The sequence below is a fragment of the Anomaloglossus baeobatrachus genome, chromosome 2 (genome assembly GCF_048569485.1).
Source record: "Anomaloglossus baeobatrachus isolate aAnoBae1 chromosome 2, aAnoBae1.hap1, whole genome shotgun sequence".
Taxonomy (NCBI): domain Eukaryota; kingdom Metazoa; phylum Chordata; class Amphibia; order Anura; family Aromobatidae; genus Anomaloglossus; species Anomaloglossus baeobatrachus.
In genome coordinates, this window is record NC_134354.1 from 272932379 (window position 1) to 272950767 (window position 18389).

At 45.6% G+C, this 18389-nt stretch overlaps 1 protein-coding gene across 8 annotated transcripts in view; it reads right to left on the reverse strand.

The window, feature by feature from the left end:
* Window positions 1–230: 230 nt before the first annotated feature.
* LOC142289835 (uncharacterized) overlaps window positions 231–18389 on the reverse strand; it is a 232811-nt gene continuing 214652 nt past the window's right edge. For all 8 annotated transcript variants that reach the window (XM_075333765.1, XM_075333770.1, XM_075333762.1 and 5 more), the window contains one exon: window positions 231–934. In XM_075333765.1, coding sequence (XP_075189880.1) covers window positions 861–934 — 74 coding nt within the window. In that variant the 3' untranslated portion in view covers window positions 231–860. The remainder of the gene's footprint in view (window positions 935–18389) is intronic.

The window sequence follows — 18389 nt, forward strand, 5'->3', positions numbered from 1 at the left end:
AGCGTGTCATCACTGTATGGTTCATGTGTCCCTTTGTGCCTAAGAGTGGGAGAACATCAATGGCGTATTCTAATAATTCATTTCTTTTGGATTACATTCTAACAAGTGGTTTGCTTTGCCCTTCCATTGTATAAGCCCTGTATGTTCAAACACACACGTACGCATAGGTGGGTTGTGGAGATTCATTGTAGGGTACGTTAGAGAAAATAAGAACAAAAAAACATTACAACTACTTTTATTTGTACATTACAAATTTACAAATATAAAACTTTTTTTCAGAACAATATTAACATTATTTGCATGGTTACACTAACGGGAATCTGTCAGCAAGTTCTTGCTATATGATTTGACAGCAGCATGAGGTAGGGACAGAGACCCTGATTCCAGCAATGTATCACTTAGTTTCCTAGGTGCGGCAGGTTTCATAGAATCATGGTTTTCTCTATTACAGTCATAGCAGAGCTCAGATATTGAGGACTATGTAATCCTTTGCAGATTCCTGTGTACAATGTACAGCAACAGAAAACTGCTAATCAGTGCTATGGGTATGATTGAATTAACAGGTCCAGGCCAGCTGCCCTGTAGGGTAATCTCCTGCTGATAAAACACTGATTGTATTGAAATGGCTAAATACAGCCTTGTAAGTGACACATTGCTGGAATCAGGGTCTCTGTCACTACATCACGGTGCTCTGAGATAGCAAAAACCTGCTGTCAGATTCCCTTTAAATTACATAATCTGTATTATGTATAAGAATCCAATGTTGTATAACAGAACAACCAACTTTAACGTTTTCTGCACAGATACATTGTATACAATGTAGCTAAATATTATTTAACATTAGAATAACCTTCAGTAAACTATGCCAGTTTAAATTTGCTGTAGACCAGCACGGCTTCTCCAGCTAGAAGATTTGTTATTTTGCAGTGGTTACCTAGAAAAAAAAAAAAAAAAAGATTTCAATAAATTAAATACTCCAGTAAGTATTCACAGGTCTAGTAATTTCGTCAACATAACGTAATGTATTTTGAAGATAATTCAGTGGCCCAAGAGGTTTTTCTGGCCACATTCATCAGAATGCTTCTGACACTAGGAGGATACATGGACAGTTTGGTGAACATCAAGTCATGGGTAGAGTGAATACAACATGGTAAAAAGGACCTAACCATGCACTTGCTGTAGTGCAACCCACTGGAATCTGTGTGGGTGGGGATAGGTATTTCTTTAAATTGTTTTATACATTTAACCCCGGCTGATTTTTCGCTTTCAGGATTTTTTTTGCCATTCTTCTTCCGAGACACGTAACCTTATTATTTTTCAAGCAATATGGTTATGTGAGGGCTCATTTTTTGCAGTACTTTGAAATGAAACCATTTGTTTTACCATATACTGTACTGGAAAACTGCAACAAAATTCCAAATGCGGAAAAATTGGAAAAAAAGTGCGATAGTACTATTGTTTTTGAGATATTTTATTCACTGTGTTCAGTATATAGTTAACTGATGTGTGCGTGTGATGCCTGAGGTCAGTGCGAGTTCGTAGACGCCAAACATATATAGGTTTACTTTTATCTAAGAGGTTAAAAATAATCAGCAATTTGTCCGAAAAAAGTGACACGTTTTACGCCATATTCTGTGACCCGTAGCGTTCTCATTTTTCGGGGTCTATGGCTCAGTGACGGCTTATTTTTTGTGTCTCAGGCTGACGTTTTTAATAGTATTTTTGCACAGATGCTACGTTTTGATTGCCTCTTATTGCATTTAGCGTAAATTTTGTGGTGACCAAAAACGTAATTTTGGTGTTTAGATTTTTTTTTGCCACTGTGCCGTTTACCGATCAGATTAATTGATTTCATATTTTGATAGATCTGTCATTTTATTTTTTAAAACTTTTTTTTTTTTTATTTTACTAGTTTCTCTAGGGGACTATATGGATCAGCAATCCTATCGCTCTGCCCTATCTGCTGATCACAGCTACAGAGCTGAGAGGAGCAGATATACTCGTTTCATGTCTCACTCAGCTCTCGGCCGGGTGAAACTGAAAGTGAGTCATGAGAGCTACAGGAGTCATCACATTACCCTGTACTACCATGAGAACCACCGGAAGTCACGTGATCACGTGACTTCCTGTATCGGCCGGTAAGTAAATGTTTACCACCGATGCCACTATAATGGCGCTGTCACATATTGACAGCGCTATTTAAGGAGTTAAACGGCACGGGCAGATAACGATTTTGCTCATGCCTAGCAGGCACACATCTCAGTTGTGAAAAACAGCTGAGATGTGCGCCGATTGCTGCAGCAGACCGCGGGCAGTAACACTATGACCGCTAGGACGTAATATTACTGCCTGCGGTCGTTAAGGGGTTAAACAACCACTTTAATATATCTAAAGAGGGAACTGGAGTGAATATTTTTATAAAGACAAGCATTTTGAGTTGCCCAGTTGATTAAGAAATTTTAAGCAGGACTTAAAAGGGATTGTCCAAAGAAACAAAGTACATTTTAAATCAACAGATCGTGGAGCAGTAACATGTTACTAAAAATCTTCCCGTGTTATTTGCGGTGTCCGACATTCAAACATGCACAAATGCTCTAGTTTAGGGCTCATTCACATGACCGTTCCGTCTGTCCTGGTCAGTTCCTGTTTTTTTGTGGACCTATGGAAAGGACCATCTTTTCAATGACTTTTGTGTAGGATCAGACGGCACACGGAAAAACCTCCGCGTGCATCCGATCCTACAAAAAAACACATCGGATGCCGTATGTCCGTTCCGTTATTATGGAACATGTCCTATTCTGTTCCGTAATAACGGACCATGACTCAATACAAGTCAATGGGCCTGCAAAATCCCTGGAAGCCACACAGAAGCACTTCCGTGTGACCTCAGTCGGGTGCCCCTGCAGTCTGTGTCCCGCTCCAGCCACGCAGCTGCCCGCACTGCAGTATGCCAGTGTCTGCCCGCACTGCAGTATCAGCAGCTTCTCACACTGCAGTGCGTGCAGCCGCGAGGATGACTAGCGCTGCTGTCAGGAGGTTGGATGAGATCATTACCTGCTGTGACGATCTCTGGCACTCCTGACGTCAGATCTGTCACTGCCTTCTATGCCCGCCGCGTTCTCACATCAAGTCTCGCGGGCGGCCCGAGACTGTCACTAGTGGTGACGTCACGGGCTCCCGCGATACTGCTGAGAACGCGGTGGGCATAGAAGTCAGTGACAGCGCTGACGTCAGGTTTGCAGGAGATCGTCACAGCAGGTCATCACAGCAGGTAATGATCTCATCCAACCTCCTGACAGCAGCGCTCACCATCCCCTGCAGTGACCTGGGCTGACCTACTGATGTTAGCTCAGGTCACTGCACTGCTCTTCCAACCAATGGGGAACATTCTGTTCTTCATTGACTGGGACAGTGACTATGGTCTGGATCGTCGTGGGACCCCCTTATTGGATTACGCCGGACCCGGATTTGATTGTTCTTTTCAATAAATTGGTGAAAGAGGGAATGTTTTGGGGAGTGTTTTTTCAAGTAAAACTTTTTTTGTTGTCTATTTTTTTTTTATTATTACTGACTGGGTTGGTGATGTCGGGTATATGATAGACGCGTGACATCACTAACCCCAGGGCTTGATGCCAGGTGACATTACACATCTGGCATCAACCCCATATATCACCCTGTTTGCCACCGCACCAGGGCAACGGGATGAGTTGGGAAAAAGCGCCAGGATTGGCACATCTAATGGATGCGCCACTTCTGGGGCGGCTGTAGCCTGCTATTTTTAGGCTGGGGAGTGTCCAATAACAGTGGTCCTCCCTAGTCTGAGAATACCAGACCCCAGCTGTCCGTTTTACCTTGGCTGGTGATCCAATTTGGGGGGGACCCCGTGTTTTAAATTATTTATTTAATTTAAAAAACAGTGTGGGGTGCCCTCTGTTTTTGATTACCAGCCAAGATGAAGCTGCCAGCTGTGGTCTGCCGCCGTCTGCTTTACCCTAGCTAGCTACAAAAGATAGGGGGGACCTCACGTCGTCTTTTTTTTTTTTAAATCATTTATTTATTAGCTAAATATAAGGCTAAGCACCCTTTAGTGCCACATGAAAGTCACTAAAGGGTGCCAGCTTACAATATGCAGGGGGGTAGGACATTATATATGTCTTTCTCATCTATCTATTCATTCATTATTCAATCCCTCTCTCTGTATCTATCTACCCATCTCTATATCTAACCATCTATTTATCTTTGTAGCTGCTTCCGTTTTTTGCCGTCCGCAAAAAAAACAGAAGACACACGGATGACACACGAACCGCATACGGAACAGAACGGATGTCACACGGATGTATCCGTGAAAAAAACTGACCATTTTTTGCGGACCGCAAAAATGGAAAGGTCATGTGAATGTAGCCTTATGGTCAACACATACAGCAGCTGCAGGAGGGAAGCATAAGTCACTTAGGATAAGTGAGAAAACAGACGACACTGTAGGAGTTCACAGCTGTATGTGTGAAAGAACACATTCCCCTGCCTGTCTGTTTTATCACAGGAGTATTTCTGCTGCTTCAACATCAACAAATCAATTCTGTGATAAGTCACTGACTTGATTTATGATGAGCTCAGAGGGCTGGAGACGCAGCAGGCACACTCACTCCTATGATAAAACCGGCATGGCGGGTTTTTTTTACCTGAGAAAGTAGCAGCTGCGAGCCGCTGCTGTTTGTCTGTTTACTCACTTAACATAAGTGACTTTTGCTTCCTTTCCAATCCAGGAATTGTGGTATGTGCCGACCATGAACTGGGAGCAGCTCTACATGATCAGACAAAGCAAATAACACTATACAGTATCACAGCACGGGAATATTGTTTAACACATCCAGACCTATTATTAATCCAAGGTCTATTAGTTAAAATATACTTTGTGGGTAAACCCCTTTAATAGAAATAGTGAACTTCTAGATCATCTATATATATATATATATAATTGCCTTAATCTGTCTGTCTGTCTTGCTCCAAAATTGTGTCACCGTGACATTGTGTCACCGTGACAGTGTCGTTAGAGTAACAACTGTCAAATTGGCCGCTGGGCTCGGCCTGGCCCCCCCCCCCACGGATTGGCCGCTCGCCTCGGCCTGGCCCCGCCCCCCGCATGGATTAGCCGTCCGCCCCGGCCCTCCGCACGCATCGCCAGCTCCAGCGTACACTGGCTCCCGGTACACATGTGCAGGGAGCCGGCATACGCTGACGCCTCGCCCGCTCGCCCCCGCCACACGTTGGCACACTCGGCCCCGCCCCCGGCGGACATAACCTTGCGATGCTAGGATCGTGACGGAGCCGGTGTACGCTGGTAACCATGATACACATCGCATAACTATAGGAAGCGCTTCCCTTAGTTACCCGATGTGTATCATGGTTACCAGCGTACACCGGCTCCCGGTACACATGTGCAGGGAGCCGGCATACGCTGATGCCTCGCCCGCTCAGCCCCGCCCCTGGCACACGTTGCCACGCTTGGACCCGCCCCCGGCGGCCCCAGCATGGGGGATGGAGCACGATGGGGGGTGCGCAGCATGGGGGATGGAGCACGATGGGGGGTGCGCAGCATGTCGGATGGAGCACGATGGGGGGTGCGCAGCATGTCGGATGGAGCACGATGGGGGGTGCGCAGCATGAGGGATGGAGCACGATGGGGGGTGCGCAGCATGGGGAATAGAGCACGATAGGGGGTGCGCAGCATGGGGGTTGGAGTACAATAGGGGGTGCGCAGCATGGGGGATGGAGCATGATGGGGGGTGCGCAGCATGGGGGATGGAGCACGATGGGGGGTGCGCAGCACGGGGGATGAAGCACGATGGGGGGTGCGCAGCATGGGGGATGGAACACGATGGGCGGTGCGCAGCATGGGGGATGGAACACGATGGGGGGTGCGCAGTATGGGGGATGGAGCACAATGGGGGTGCGCAGCATGGGGGATGGAGCACGATGGGGGGTGCGCAGCATGTCGGATGGAGCACGATGGGGGGTGCGCAGCATGTCGGATGGAGCACGATGGGGGGTGCGCAGCATGGGGGATGGAGCACGATGGGGGGTGTGCAGCATGGGGAATGGAGCACGATAGGGGGTGCGCAGCACGGGGGATGAAGCACGATGGGGGGTGCGCAGCATGGGGGATGGAACACGATGGGGGGTGCGCAGTATGGGGGATGGAGCACAATGGGGGTGCGCAGCATGGGGGATGGAGCACGATGGGGGGTGCAGAGCATGGGGGATGGAGCACGATGGGGGTGCGCAGCATGGGGGATGGAGCACAATGGGGGGTGCGCAGAATGGGGGATGGAGCACGATGGGGATGCGCAGCATGGGGGAAGGAGCATGATGGGGGGTGCGCAGCATGGGGGATGGAGCACAATGGGGGTGCGCAGCATGGGGTATGGAGCACGATGGGGGGTGCGCAGCATTGGGGATGGAGCACGATGGGGGTGCACACCTCCCCCCAAAACACACACACACATCGCCACACGCGCACCGCACAACACACACACACTGGGAACCACAAACACCGCCCTACAAAGACACCCACACACACACAGACAACGCCGCGCACACACAACACCCAACACACACACACACCACAGCATACATAAATATACGCACATACCGCGCAACACACACTGCACAAAACATACCTCCCCCAAAGCACACACACGCACTCCACACCCACACAAACCGCGCAACACACACAGCACCACACACACACAATGCTGCAGACACACAGCGCTCCACAAACAACGCAACACACACAACGCAACACACATACAACACCGCTCTCACACACCCCCACACCCAGACAACACCCAGAACATTTACAGCGCCCTACGCAAACACTTGGTAACTACACACAACATCTATATAAATATACATTTATATATATATATATATATATATATATATATATGTATATATAACAAAAATCATACATTAACTACACAATACGTAAATTCTAGAATACCCGATGCGTTAGAATCGGGCCACCTTCTAGTTATTAGGATAAAGATATGATAAATCAGTATTGATGTTGAAACTGCAGGGTTCAAATTTACACACACATAACCAGATCACGTGATTGTGATCTGCACCATTAGAAGATTGTTACTCTTATTGAATTTGCTGTGGAATGACACTAGCTATGAGTACAAGCAAGCAATATTTAATACAAATTAATCTTGTTTTATATGCTTAGTAAATTTGAAGCTAAAAGTCAATGTGTTAGAACAAATTGACCTATTGCTTAAATCAGTTTTTATGTTAAAATTTAATTTGAAAAACTGTATAGGTTCTCTATGTACCATATCACTATCTATATTTAACTAAAAAAACTAAACACACTAGCTGCTAAGGCTAATACTGTGCTAGTATTAAGCTTCCTGTCCTATACAGATGACTTTCCCGCAATCTCATTATCATTACAGACAAAATTACAATTCCTTTATATACAATAGAGGATACTCTCAGCTCACCAACGTCAAAATCTGTCACAAGCATCTTTGCTCAGATTGTAGCATACCCAATATACTTATTCATAAAAAGTCAATGAGTCATAGTTAGTATAATGGTGTGTATGTGGCTGCTGAAAAATACACTCTTTATTAATATTTGGTCTAGGGTTTAACACAGTTACCTCAAATTCTCAAAAAAGTGCACGGAGCTCAAATGTAGAAAATGAGAACATTGATATGATATTTATTAGAAAAAGCACATATATTAACCACTTCACAACATTTGATATAACTTTACGTCATGATCGGGAAGGGGCTTCCGCAAGATGATGTACAATTATGTCATGAATCATGTAGGCAATAGCGCCACTCACAGGCACTATTGGCAACACAAGTTATTTGAGAGAAACCTATTTCTCAACATAATATCGATGTGGCCAATAATTAAAAGAGGTGATCCACCTCTATAATAACGTTTCCTGGATGTGGTTTTGGGTACTTTGAGGGGTGCAGTTTTTAAATTGAATTGTCACTTCTGGGTAATTACTGTACACAGGACCTCAAAGTCACTTCAAATGTGATGTGGGTCTATTATAAAATTGGTTTAGTAAATTTTGTTGCAAAAATGAAATGATGCTGAAATTTTAACCCTTCTAACTGCCTAACAAAAAAATCATACTGCTGTAAGGTATACATGTGGCAAATGTTATTAAGTAAAGAAGTTGTCCAGTCACAAATTATTTTTTTCTTAAGCTAATCTATGCTGTATTGTCATTTAAAACACACCTTTATTATTTTTATTTTATTTCTAATGGCTCTTCTGCTGGGGTCAGACACAAAACAAATGACTTAAACAGTGGAGCACCTTAGAGAGGTGTATCAAAGTAAACATATTTGTTAGCCAAGGGAACACTCACTGTGACCATACGTAACCGGAGGAACAAATCAGGAGGGCTCGGCCGAGGCGTCCAGCAGCAGCATCGCGCCCAGCAGACCGGGGGATCGCTCTACTGTGTTGGGAAAGACCCTCACAGTGCCCTACACCGAGGAGCCATACCGAGGTTGGCGCAAGTTTAAGCAGATCTATTTTATACTGAGCACTCCGTAACTGGAGATCACTCGGACACAGTTCTGGAATTGTATTCCTGCAAGTGAACAATTTGCAACCAGCCTTAATATGGAGCCCGCTTGATTTGCACCTCCGGTTACGTATGGTGACAGTGAGTGTTTCCTTTGCTGATAAATATATGTGTTTACTTTGATACACCTTCTAAGGTCCTCCACTGTTTGTTAATTCATTTGTTTTGTATCTGACCCCAGCAAGACAGCCATCCGCGCAGTGATTTTACTCTTATATATTATTCCTTGTTTGACACTTTGCAGGAGTGTTTGTTACTGCTTGCAGCATCCACATGCTCTCTATGGTGGTTAGTAAGGGCGCAGATACACACCTTATATGCTCCATATTTCTAACTTTTGTTCATTTTGAATTATCACTTTTTTTCTCTGAACCCACTTTATTTACATGCAGCTGAAGCAAACTTGATATCTCCCTATGCTTGACCTCACAGTGAGAGCTGACACCGCCCGGCAGAATGTGTCTAGCCCCGCCCCCTGCACACTCATTCCCTGTCAGTATTCTGCCCCAGTCCCTGATAGACAAATGAATACTGTGTAATGAAAACTATATATAGCACCTACCGTGATAATGGAGCTATACACAATGAGTGTATGGTAGGTTTATATATATATCTCTCTCTCTCTATATATATATTTTATATATATATATATATATATATATATATATATATATATATATATATATATATATATATATATATACATATATATATATATACATACATACATACATACACACTTTGTGCAGCAGGCCTTCATGGAATAGCTGCTTGGAAACCACTGCTAAGAACAGACAACAAGCAGAGGAGACTTGTTTGGGCTAAAGAACACAAGGAATGGACATTAGACCACTGGAAATCTGTGCTTTGGTCTGATGAGTCCAAATTTGAGATCTTTGGATCCAACAACCATGTTTTTGTAGAAAAGGTGAATGGATGGAATCTACATGGCTGGTTCCCACCGTGCAGCATGGAGGAGGTGTGATGGTGTGGGGGTGCTTTGCTGGTGACACTGTTGGGGATTTATTGAAAATTGAAGGCATACTAAACCAGCATGCCTACTACAGCATCTTGCAGCGGCGTGCTATTCCATCCGGTTTGCGTTTAGTTGGACCATCATTTATTTTTCAACAGGACAATGACCCCAAACACACCTCCAGGCTGTGTAAGGGCTATTTGACTAAGAAGGAGAGTGATGGGGTGCTACGCCAGATGACCTGGTCTCAACAGTCACCAGACCTGAACCCAATCAAGAGGTGAGCTGGACTGCAGAGTGAAGGCAAAATGGCCAACAAGTGCTAAGAATCTCTGAGAACTCCTTCAAGACTGTTGGAAAACCATTTCCGGTGACTACCTCTTGAAGCTCATCAAGAGAATGCCATGAGTGTGCAAAGCAGTAATCAAAACAAAAGGTGGCTACTTTGAAGAACCTAGAATATAAGACATATTTTCAGTTGTTTCACACTTTTTTACGCATTTCATTCCACATGTTTTCATTCATAGTTTTGATGTCTTCAATGTGAATCTACAATTTTTAGAGTCATGAAAATAAAGAAAATTCTTTGAATGAGAAGACTTTTGGTCTGTACTGTATACAGTCATATGAAAAAGTTTGGGCACCCCTATTAATGTTAACCTTTTTTCTTTATAACAATTTGGGTTTTTGCAACAGCTATTTCAGTTTCATATATCTAATAACTGATGGACTGAGTAATATTTCTGGATTGAAATGAGGTTTATTGTACTAACAGAAAATTTGCAATCCGCATTTAAACAAAATTTGACCGGTGCAAAAGTATGGGCACCTCAACATAAAAGTGACATTAATATTTTGTAGATCCTCCTTTTGCAAAAATAACAGCCTCTAGTCGCTTCTTGTAGCTTTTAATGAGTTCCTGGATCCTGGATGAAGGTATATTTGACCATTCCTGTTTACAAAACAATTCCAGTTCAGTTAAGTTTGATGGTCGCCGAGCATGGAGAGCACGCTTCAAATCATCCCACAGATGTTCAATGATATTCAGGTCTGGGGACTGGGATGGCCATTCCAGAACATTGTAATTGTTCCTCTGCATGAATGCCTGAGTAGATTTGGAGCGGTGCTTTGGATCATTGTCTTGCTGAAATATCCATCCCCTGCGTAACTTCAACTTTGTCACTGATTCTTGCACATTATTGTCAAGAATCTCCTGATACTGAGTTGAATCCATGCGACCCTCAACTTTAACAGGATTTCCGATGCCGGTATTGGCCACACAGCCCCAAAGCATCATGGAACCTCCACCAAATTTGACTGTGGGTAGCAAGTGCTTTTCTTGGAATGCCGTGTTTTTTTGCCTCCATGCTTAACGCCTTTTTGTATGACCAAACAACTCAATCTTTGTTTCATCAGTCCACAGGACCTTCTTCCAAAATGTAACTGGCTTGTCCAAATGTGCTTTTGCATACCTCAGGCGACTCGTTTGTGGCGTGCTTGCAGAAATGGCTTCTTTCGCATTACTCTCCCATACAGCTTCTCCTTGTGCAAAGTGCGCTGTATTGTTAACCGATGCACATTGACACCATCTGCAGCAAGATGATGCTGCAGGTCTTTGGAGGTGGTCTGTGGATTGTCCTTGACTGTGCTCACCATTCTTCTTCTCTGCCTTTCTGATATTTTTCTTGGCCTGCCACTTCTGGGCTTAACAAGAACTGTACCTGTGTTCTTTCTTCCATTTCCTTACTATGTTCCTCACAGTGGAAACTGACAGTTTAAATCTCTGAGACAACTTTTTGTATCCTTCCCCTGAACAACTATGTTGAATAATCTTTGTTTTCAGATCATTTGAGAGTTGTTTTGAGGAGCCCATGATGCCACTCTTCATAGGAGATTCAAATAGGAGAACAACTTGCAAGTGGCCACCTTAAATACCTTTTCTCATGATTGGATGCATCTGCCTATGAAGTTCAAAGCTCAATGAGGTTACAAAACCAATTTAGTGCTTTAGTAAGTCAGTAAAAAGTAGTTAGGAGTGTTCAAATCAAGAAATTGATAAAGGGTGCCCATACTTTTCCACCGGTCAAATTTTGTTTAAATGCGGATAGCACATTTTCTGTTAGTACAATAATACTCATTTCAATCCAGAAATATTACTCAGTCCATCAGTTATTAGATATATGAAACTGAAATAGCTGTTGCAAAACCCCAAATTGTTATAAAGAAAAAAGGTTAACATTAATAGGGGTGCCCAAACTTTTTCATATGACTAATATATATATATATATATATATATGATATATACACGCACACATATGCATACACACACTATATATATATATATATATATATATATATATATATATATATATATATACACACATATATACATACACGCACATATATACATATATATATATATATATATATATATATATATATATATATACACACACACACACACAAATATATATATACTAGAAGGTGGCCTGATTCTGCGCATCGGGTATTCTAGAATTTACGTATTGTGTAGTCCATGTATGATTTTTGTTATATATATATAGATGTTGTTGTGTGTACTTACCAAGTGTTTGTGTAGGGGCTGTACATGTTCTGGGTGTTGTCTGGGTGTGGCGGGGGGTGAGAGCGGTGTTGTATGTGTGTTGCGTTGTTTGTGGAGCGCTGTGTGTCTGTAGCGTTGTGTGTGTGTGTGTGTGTGTGTGTGTGTGTGTTGCGCGGTTTGTGTGTGTGTGGTGTGTTTTGGGGGAGGTATGTTTTGTGCAATGTGTGTGTTGTGCGGTATGTGCGTATATTTATGTATGCCGCGGTGTTTGTGTGTTGGGTGTTGTGTGTGTGCAGAGTTGTCGGTGTGTGTGGGTGTCTGTGTAGGGCGGTGTTTGTGGTTCCCAGTGTGTGTGTGTTGTGAAGTGCGCGTGTGTGTGTTGGGGGGAGGTGTGCACCTCCCATCGTGCTCCATCCCCCATGCTGCGCACCCCCCATCGTGCTCCATCCCCCATGCTGCGCACTCCCCATCGTGCTCCATCCGCCATGCTGCGCACTCCCAAACGTGCTCCATCCGCCATGCTGCGCACTCCCAAACGTGGTCCATCCGCCATGCTGCGCACTCCCAAACGTGCTCCATCCGCCATGCTGCGCACTCCCAAACGTGCTCCATCCGCCATGCTGCGCACCCCCATCGTGCTCCATCCGCCATGCTGCGCACTCCCCAACGTGCTCCATCCGCCATACTGCGCACTCCCAACGTGCTCCATCCGCCATGCTGCGCACTCCCCATCGTGCACCATCCGCCATGCTGCGCACTGCCAACCGTGCTCCATCCGCCATGCTGCGCACTCCCAAACGTGCTCCATCCGCCATGCTGCGCACTCCCAAACGTGCTCCATCCGCCATGCTGCGCACTCCCAAACGTGCTCCATCCGCCATGCTGCGCACTCCCAAACGTGCTCCATCCGCCATGCTGCGCACTCCCAAACGTGCTCCATCCGCCATGCTGCGCACTCCCAAACGTGCGCCATCCGCCATGCTGCGCACTCCCAAACGTGGTCCATCCGCCATGCTGCGCACTCCCAAACGTGGTCCATCCGCCATGCTGCGCACTCCCAAAAGTGCTCCATCCGCCATGCTGCGCACTCCCAAACGTGCTCCATCCGCCATGCTGCGCACTCCCAAACGTGCTCCATCCGCCATGCTGCGCACTCCCAAACGTGCTCCATCCGCCATGCTGCGCACTCCCAAACGTGCACCATCCGCCATGCTGCGCACTCCCAAACGTGCTCCATCCGCCATGCTGCGCACTCCCAAACGTGCTCCATCCGCCATGCTGCGCACTCCCAAACGTGCTCCATCCGCCATGCTGCGCACTCCCAAACGTGGTCCATCCGCCATGCTGCGCACTAACAAACGTGCTCCATCCCCCATGCTGCGCACTCCCAAACGTGGTCCATCCCCCATGCTGCGCACTCCCAAACGTGCTCCATCCCCCATGCTGCGCACTCCCCATCGTGCTCCATCCCCCATGCTGCACCAGCATCAGCCTCTCTGCCCGCAGAATCAGCCTCTCTCCTCCCAGCATCAGCCTCTCTCCTCCCAGCATCAGCCTCTCTCCTCCCAGCATCAGCCTTTTCTGTCCCCAGCCCAGCATCAGCCTCTCTCCTCCCAGCATCAGCCTTTTCTGTCCCCAGCATCAGCCTCTCTCCTCCCAGCATCAGCCTTTTCTGTCCCTAGCATCAGCCTCTCTCCTCCCAGCCTACCCCAGCCTCAGCCTCACCCAGCATCAGCCTCTCTTCTCTCAGCCTCCCCCTCCCAGCCTTCCCCAGGATCAGCCTCTCTCCACCCAGCCTCCTCCAGCACGCCGTGCTCCTCTGCCGACACAGATCTGATCGCATACACACACACACACACACCCCCGATCGCATACACTCACACACACCCGATCGCATACACTCACGCACACACACATTGACGATATTGCACATATGCGCTCACACTCACAACATCCGGAGATACCACATGCTTCTGGCCATGTGATCCTCCGGCAGGTCCTGGAAGTTCACTGCACAGTATCGCCGCCGAGAAGCAAGCGATATCCCAGGATGTTGCGAGTGTGTGGATGCGATGTGATGTGTGTGTGAGAGTGAGTGTGATCTGATGTTTGCTTGCGTGTATGTATGTTCCGCCGCTGCAGGACCTTGATGCGCTGGTAACTATGCTACCATGGTTACCAGCGTATCCCGTCCCCCGTTCGCACGGGAGCCCACACCAGCATACGGCGGCAACCCCAGCAATGCGAGGGTATGTGTCGGCTGGGTTGGCAACGTACGCTGATGTGGGCTCCCGGGGGTACAGTACTCACCTGGGAGTCGTGGCTCCGTGTCGGTCGGTTCGGGGAATGCGTGCGGGGGGCGGGGCCAGAGCGAGCGTGCATTGCGTGAGGGGGGCGGGGCATGGGTGAGTTGCCAATGCCTGCAGGGTGCCGGGGCGAGAGGCCAATCCGTGGGGGGCGGAGCCTAGGCGAGCGGCCAATCCGTGCGGGGGGCGGGGCCATGGCGAGCCCAGCGGCCAATCAGCTTTGTGTCACCGTAAGGACACAATTTTGGAGCCAGACAGACAGACTGACAGACAGACAGAATAAGGCAATTATATATATAGATATTATATAAAGCTCAGTGTATGTATGTGTGTGTGTATGTATGTGTGTATGTCCGCTAAAGGAATTTGTACCGCGTCACATTTACAATCACGAAATTTTGCACAGACGACTCATGTGACTCATGTGAAAGTCATAGACTATGTTCTGACGAGAAAATGTAACCCTGCGCTTTACAGTTACTCTACAAAATCTTGCCTCCATTAAACGGAATAGAGGTGGGAGCTGCAGCCAGGCTATTAATAGCAACTGTCAGTGGTTGCTATTGGAACCAAAAAAACTGTTAGTATAACAAGCTTATGTGTGAGGTAATAAGATGTTGGTAAGGAGACTGATAGAGAGAGAGACAAAGAGACAGACACAGAAAGAGACAGACGTGGAAAGAGACAAACCTGGAGAGAGAAAGCCCTGGAAAGAGACAGACGGGGAAAGAGACAGCCCTGGAAAAGACAGCCCTGGAAAGAGACAGCCGGGCAAAGAGACAGACCCGGAAAGAGACAGCACTGGAAAAAGACAGCCCTGGAAAAAGACAGCCCTGGAAAAAGACAGCCCTGGAAAAAGACAGCCCTGGAAAAAGACAGCCCTGGAAAAAGACAGCCCTGGAAAAAGACAGCCCTGGAAAGAGACAGCCGGGCAAAGAGACAGCCGGGCAAAGAGACAGCCGGGCAAAGAGACAGCCGGGCAAAGAGACAGCCGGGCAAAGAGACAGACAAAGACATACGGGAAAAGAGAGAGTACTATCCCCTGGGTTTTTCCCTTGTGGGATGTGTAAGGGGTGCCTCAACATGGTCAAATCCAAGACATTCTTTGGAAAGGAATATGTCATCAGACCACATTTGACTTGTTCATCTAAAAATGTGGTGTATCAAGCAGAATGTGGTTGTGGCAAATATTATATAGGTCTCACTAGCAGAGAATTAAAAATTCGTGTACGTGAACATGTACGAGATATAGAAAAAATCCAAAACGGCACAGGAGACAGAACATCTCAAGACTCTGCCGAGGCACTATAAATTACACCACAATTCTAACCCTACCTCTTTAAAAATCAAGGCTATTGACCAAATAAAAACTGATTTGAGAGGTGATCTGGGCACTGTTTTAAGTAAATTAGAAAGCAGGTGGATTTATACATTGGGTACGGTTGCTCCTGCAGGATTAAACGAGCATTTCGGATTTAGTTCTTTTTTGTAAGTTGTATGGGTTTAATTTTATTGTTGATTTTATTTATTTTATAACATGTGTAGGCCTCTTCGGATATCGAGTTGGGCATTATGGAATTGATTGGTAATTTATGTTAATAAATATGGAATAATAAGCATTAATTCCCCTATCTCTGTGTTTAAGGATTTATAGATACCCGATCAATCTACAACATCATGACTAAATCAGGATTATGAGGAAGTAACCGCACCCGGTGTGAATTAAGGGATTGGACACAATTTTCTTCATCAAGAACAGCAATTTCATACCATATTTATATTGCATTATCTGCTATTGTATATAGGCATAGTAACATAATTGAAGTGGTTATTGCTATTCCATTGTGGATATGGGGGGGGTGACTAAGGTTGTGCGTGGAGCTGTGGTTGAGTCTGGACGTGCCTTCCCCACTCGGTCAATTGGACCGAGTGGGGGAGGTAGTTCTGGAGTCTCCTAGGGCTGCCACGCCATTTAACTTTATGGGCACAATGAGGTGTTGCTGCTACCTGAGGACGCTCAGTGAGGTAGTACCACCACTGTTGCCTTGGTCTATGCATAGGTCGAAATTGCGATTAGATAATCACCTCGCGGTATTAGGATAACCTTAGATAGCTGTGTATATTGTGTATATATTGTGTATAATCTGTACAGAACATAATGGATATTCAACACATATATGTAGCCCCGTTTAGGATCTTATGTGGTCATGGTTGCGACGCATGCGCGGCTCTGGAACATGTAGATGTTTAACTGGGCTACAGTTAGAGACATGTATGCGACGCTGTAATCCGTTGGATATATATAGGAGTATACGTGGCTCTCATGTGACCACATCTTTGTAATATGGGCTAATACTTGCTTTGGCCGTAATTACGTCCAAGACATATATGTGTTATTCCACGCCAAATAAACTATTGAGGTTGCCATAGCTACACACGTCACATCTTGTGACGTAGATGGGATGGGCTGATTTGGCCTCTCTCACTGGCGAGTCAGATGTTCACGTCCGAGCGTCCCCCGCTGCCTTGACAAAGATATCTCATTGGATTAACCATATCACGTGAGTTGTTTGTTGTTATCAGAGAGTGCAGCTATTGGGTGTTATATACGTGCTGACTACAGCTGTTTGGTCTTGAGTTCCGCAGTCATATTGACTGTCACTTGGTTCCCATGTGACCACGTCCTCACAACATAAGTTTGTAACTGTTTTGGACGAAGTTACGTCCGAGACATACATACGTCATTTAGACGCCAGATGTTGCCATAACAACATATGTCACGTCCTGTGACGCGGTTGTGATGGGCTGACTTTGCCATAACAACATACGTCACGTCCTGTGACGCGGCTGTGATGGGCTGACTTTGCCTCTTTTACTGGCGGCTCAGATGTCTATGTTAAAGCGTTCCCCGCTGCCCTGTTAAGGACATCTCATTGGTTAAGTTGTATCATGTGAGTTGCTTGTTGTTGTCAGGGGGCGTAGCAATCGGATGTTATGCACGTGCTGATCACAGCTGTCTGTGCTTTGAGCTCCACCGTTATATTGACTGACACCTGGCCTCCCCTATAGTAACGCTGGATACTACCCACATGGGTCTATAGGAAGTCCATCCTCTCCTAGTTTAAACTAATTTCCCATACTATATATACCTGGCCTACACACAGTCCACCATACGTCCCCTGAGGAAGAGGTGAAACGCGCGTAGGGACTGGTGGGGTATCCGGACTTGCTGCAATTTGGTCAGTATTGTACTATAATTGTGATCATATGGTTGGTTGTGAATATGCCAATAACAAACTATTGACTGCTCTTAGTTATGCATACAGGGCTTTCTCCATACCATAATAATAATATGGATATGATACACAGCTAGGTGTTTATTACAGGTAGTAGTGAGTTTGGGCACACTACCATTAAGTGGCGAAAATAGGAAATTACAGTGAGAATTGATATATACTCCATTGTATTACATCTTTAGCTCTATATGAATGACCTTCAACTCAATTGATCCTATTGTGTGTACTATACAATGTTAATTGATCGCAATCACTGTAAATGACCTTGCATGCAATTCTGTTAACCCCTTGAGGACTCAATTGCTTTGGTAATTTTAAATGTAAAAATAATAAAAATTATATTTTATTAAAAGGAATCATACCACAATTCTCTTGGTTGTTTATAGTTATAAAGTGGTGTTCTGGCACTTTCAATAAGGTTGGGAAGTGACCTATATTAAAAGAAAGACACGGACAGACAGCGACACACACACAGACACTGGGAGAGAGACAGAGACAGTTACCATCCCGGGCAACGCCCGGGTACTACAGCTAGTGTACACACACACACACACACACACGCACACACACACACACCTCTGGCAAAAATTAAGAGACCACTGGAAAATTTTCAGTTTTTCTG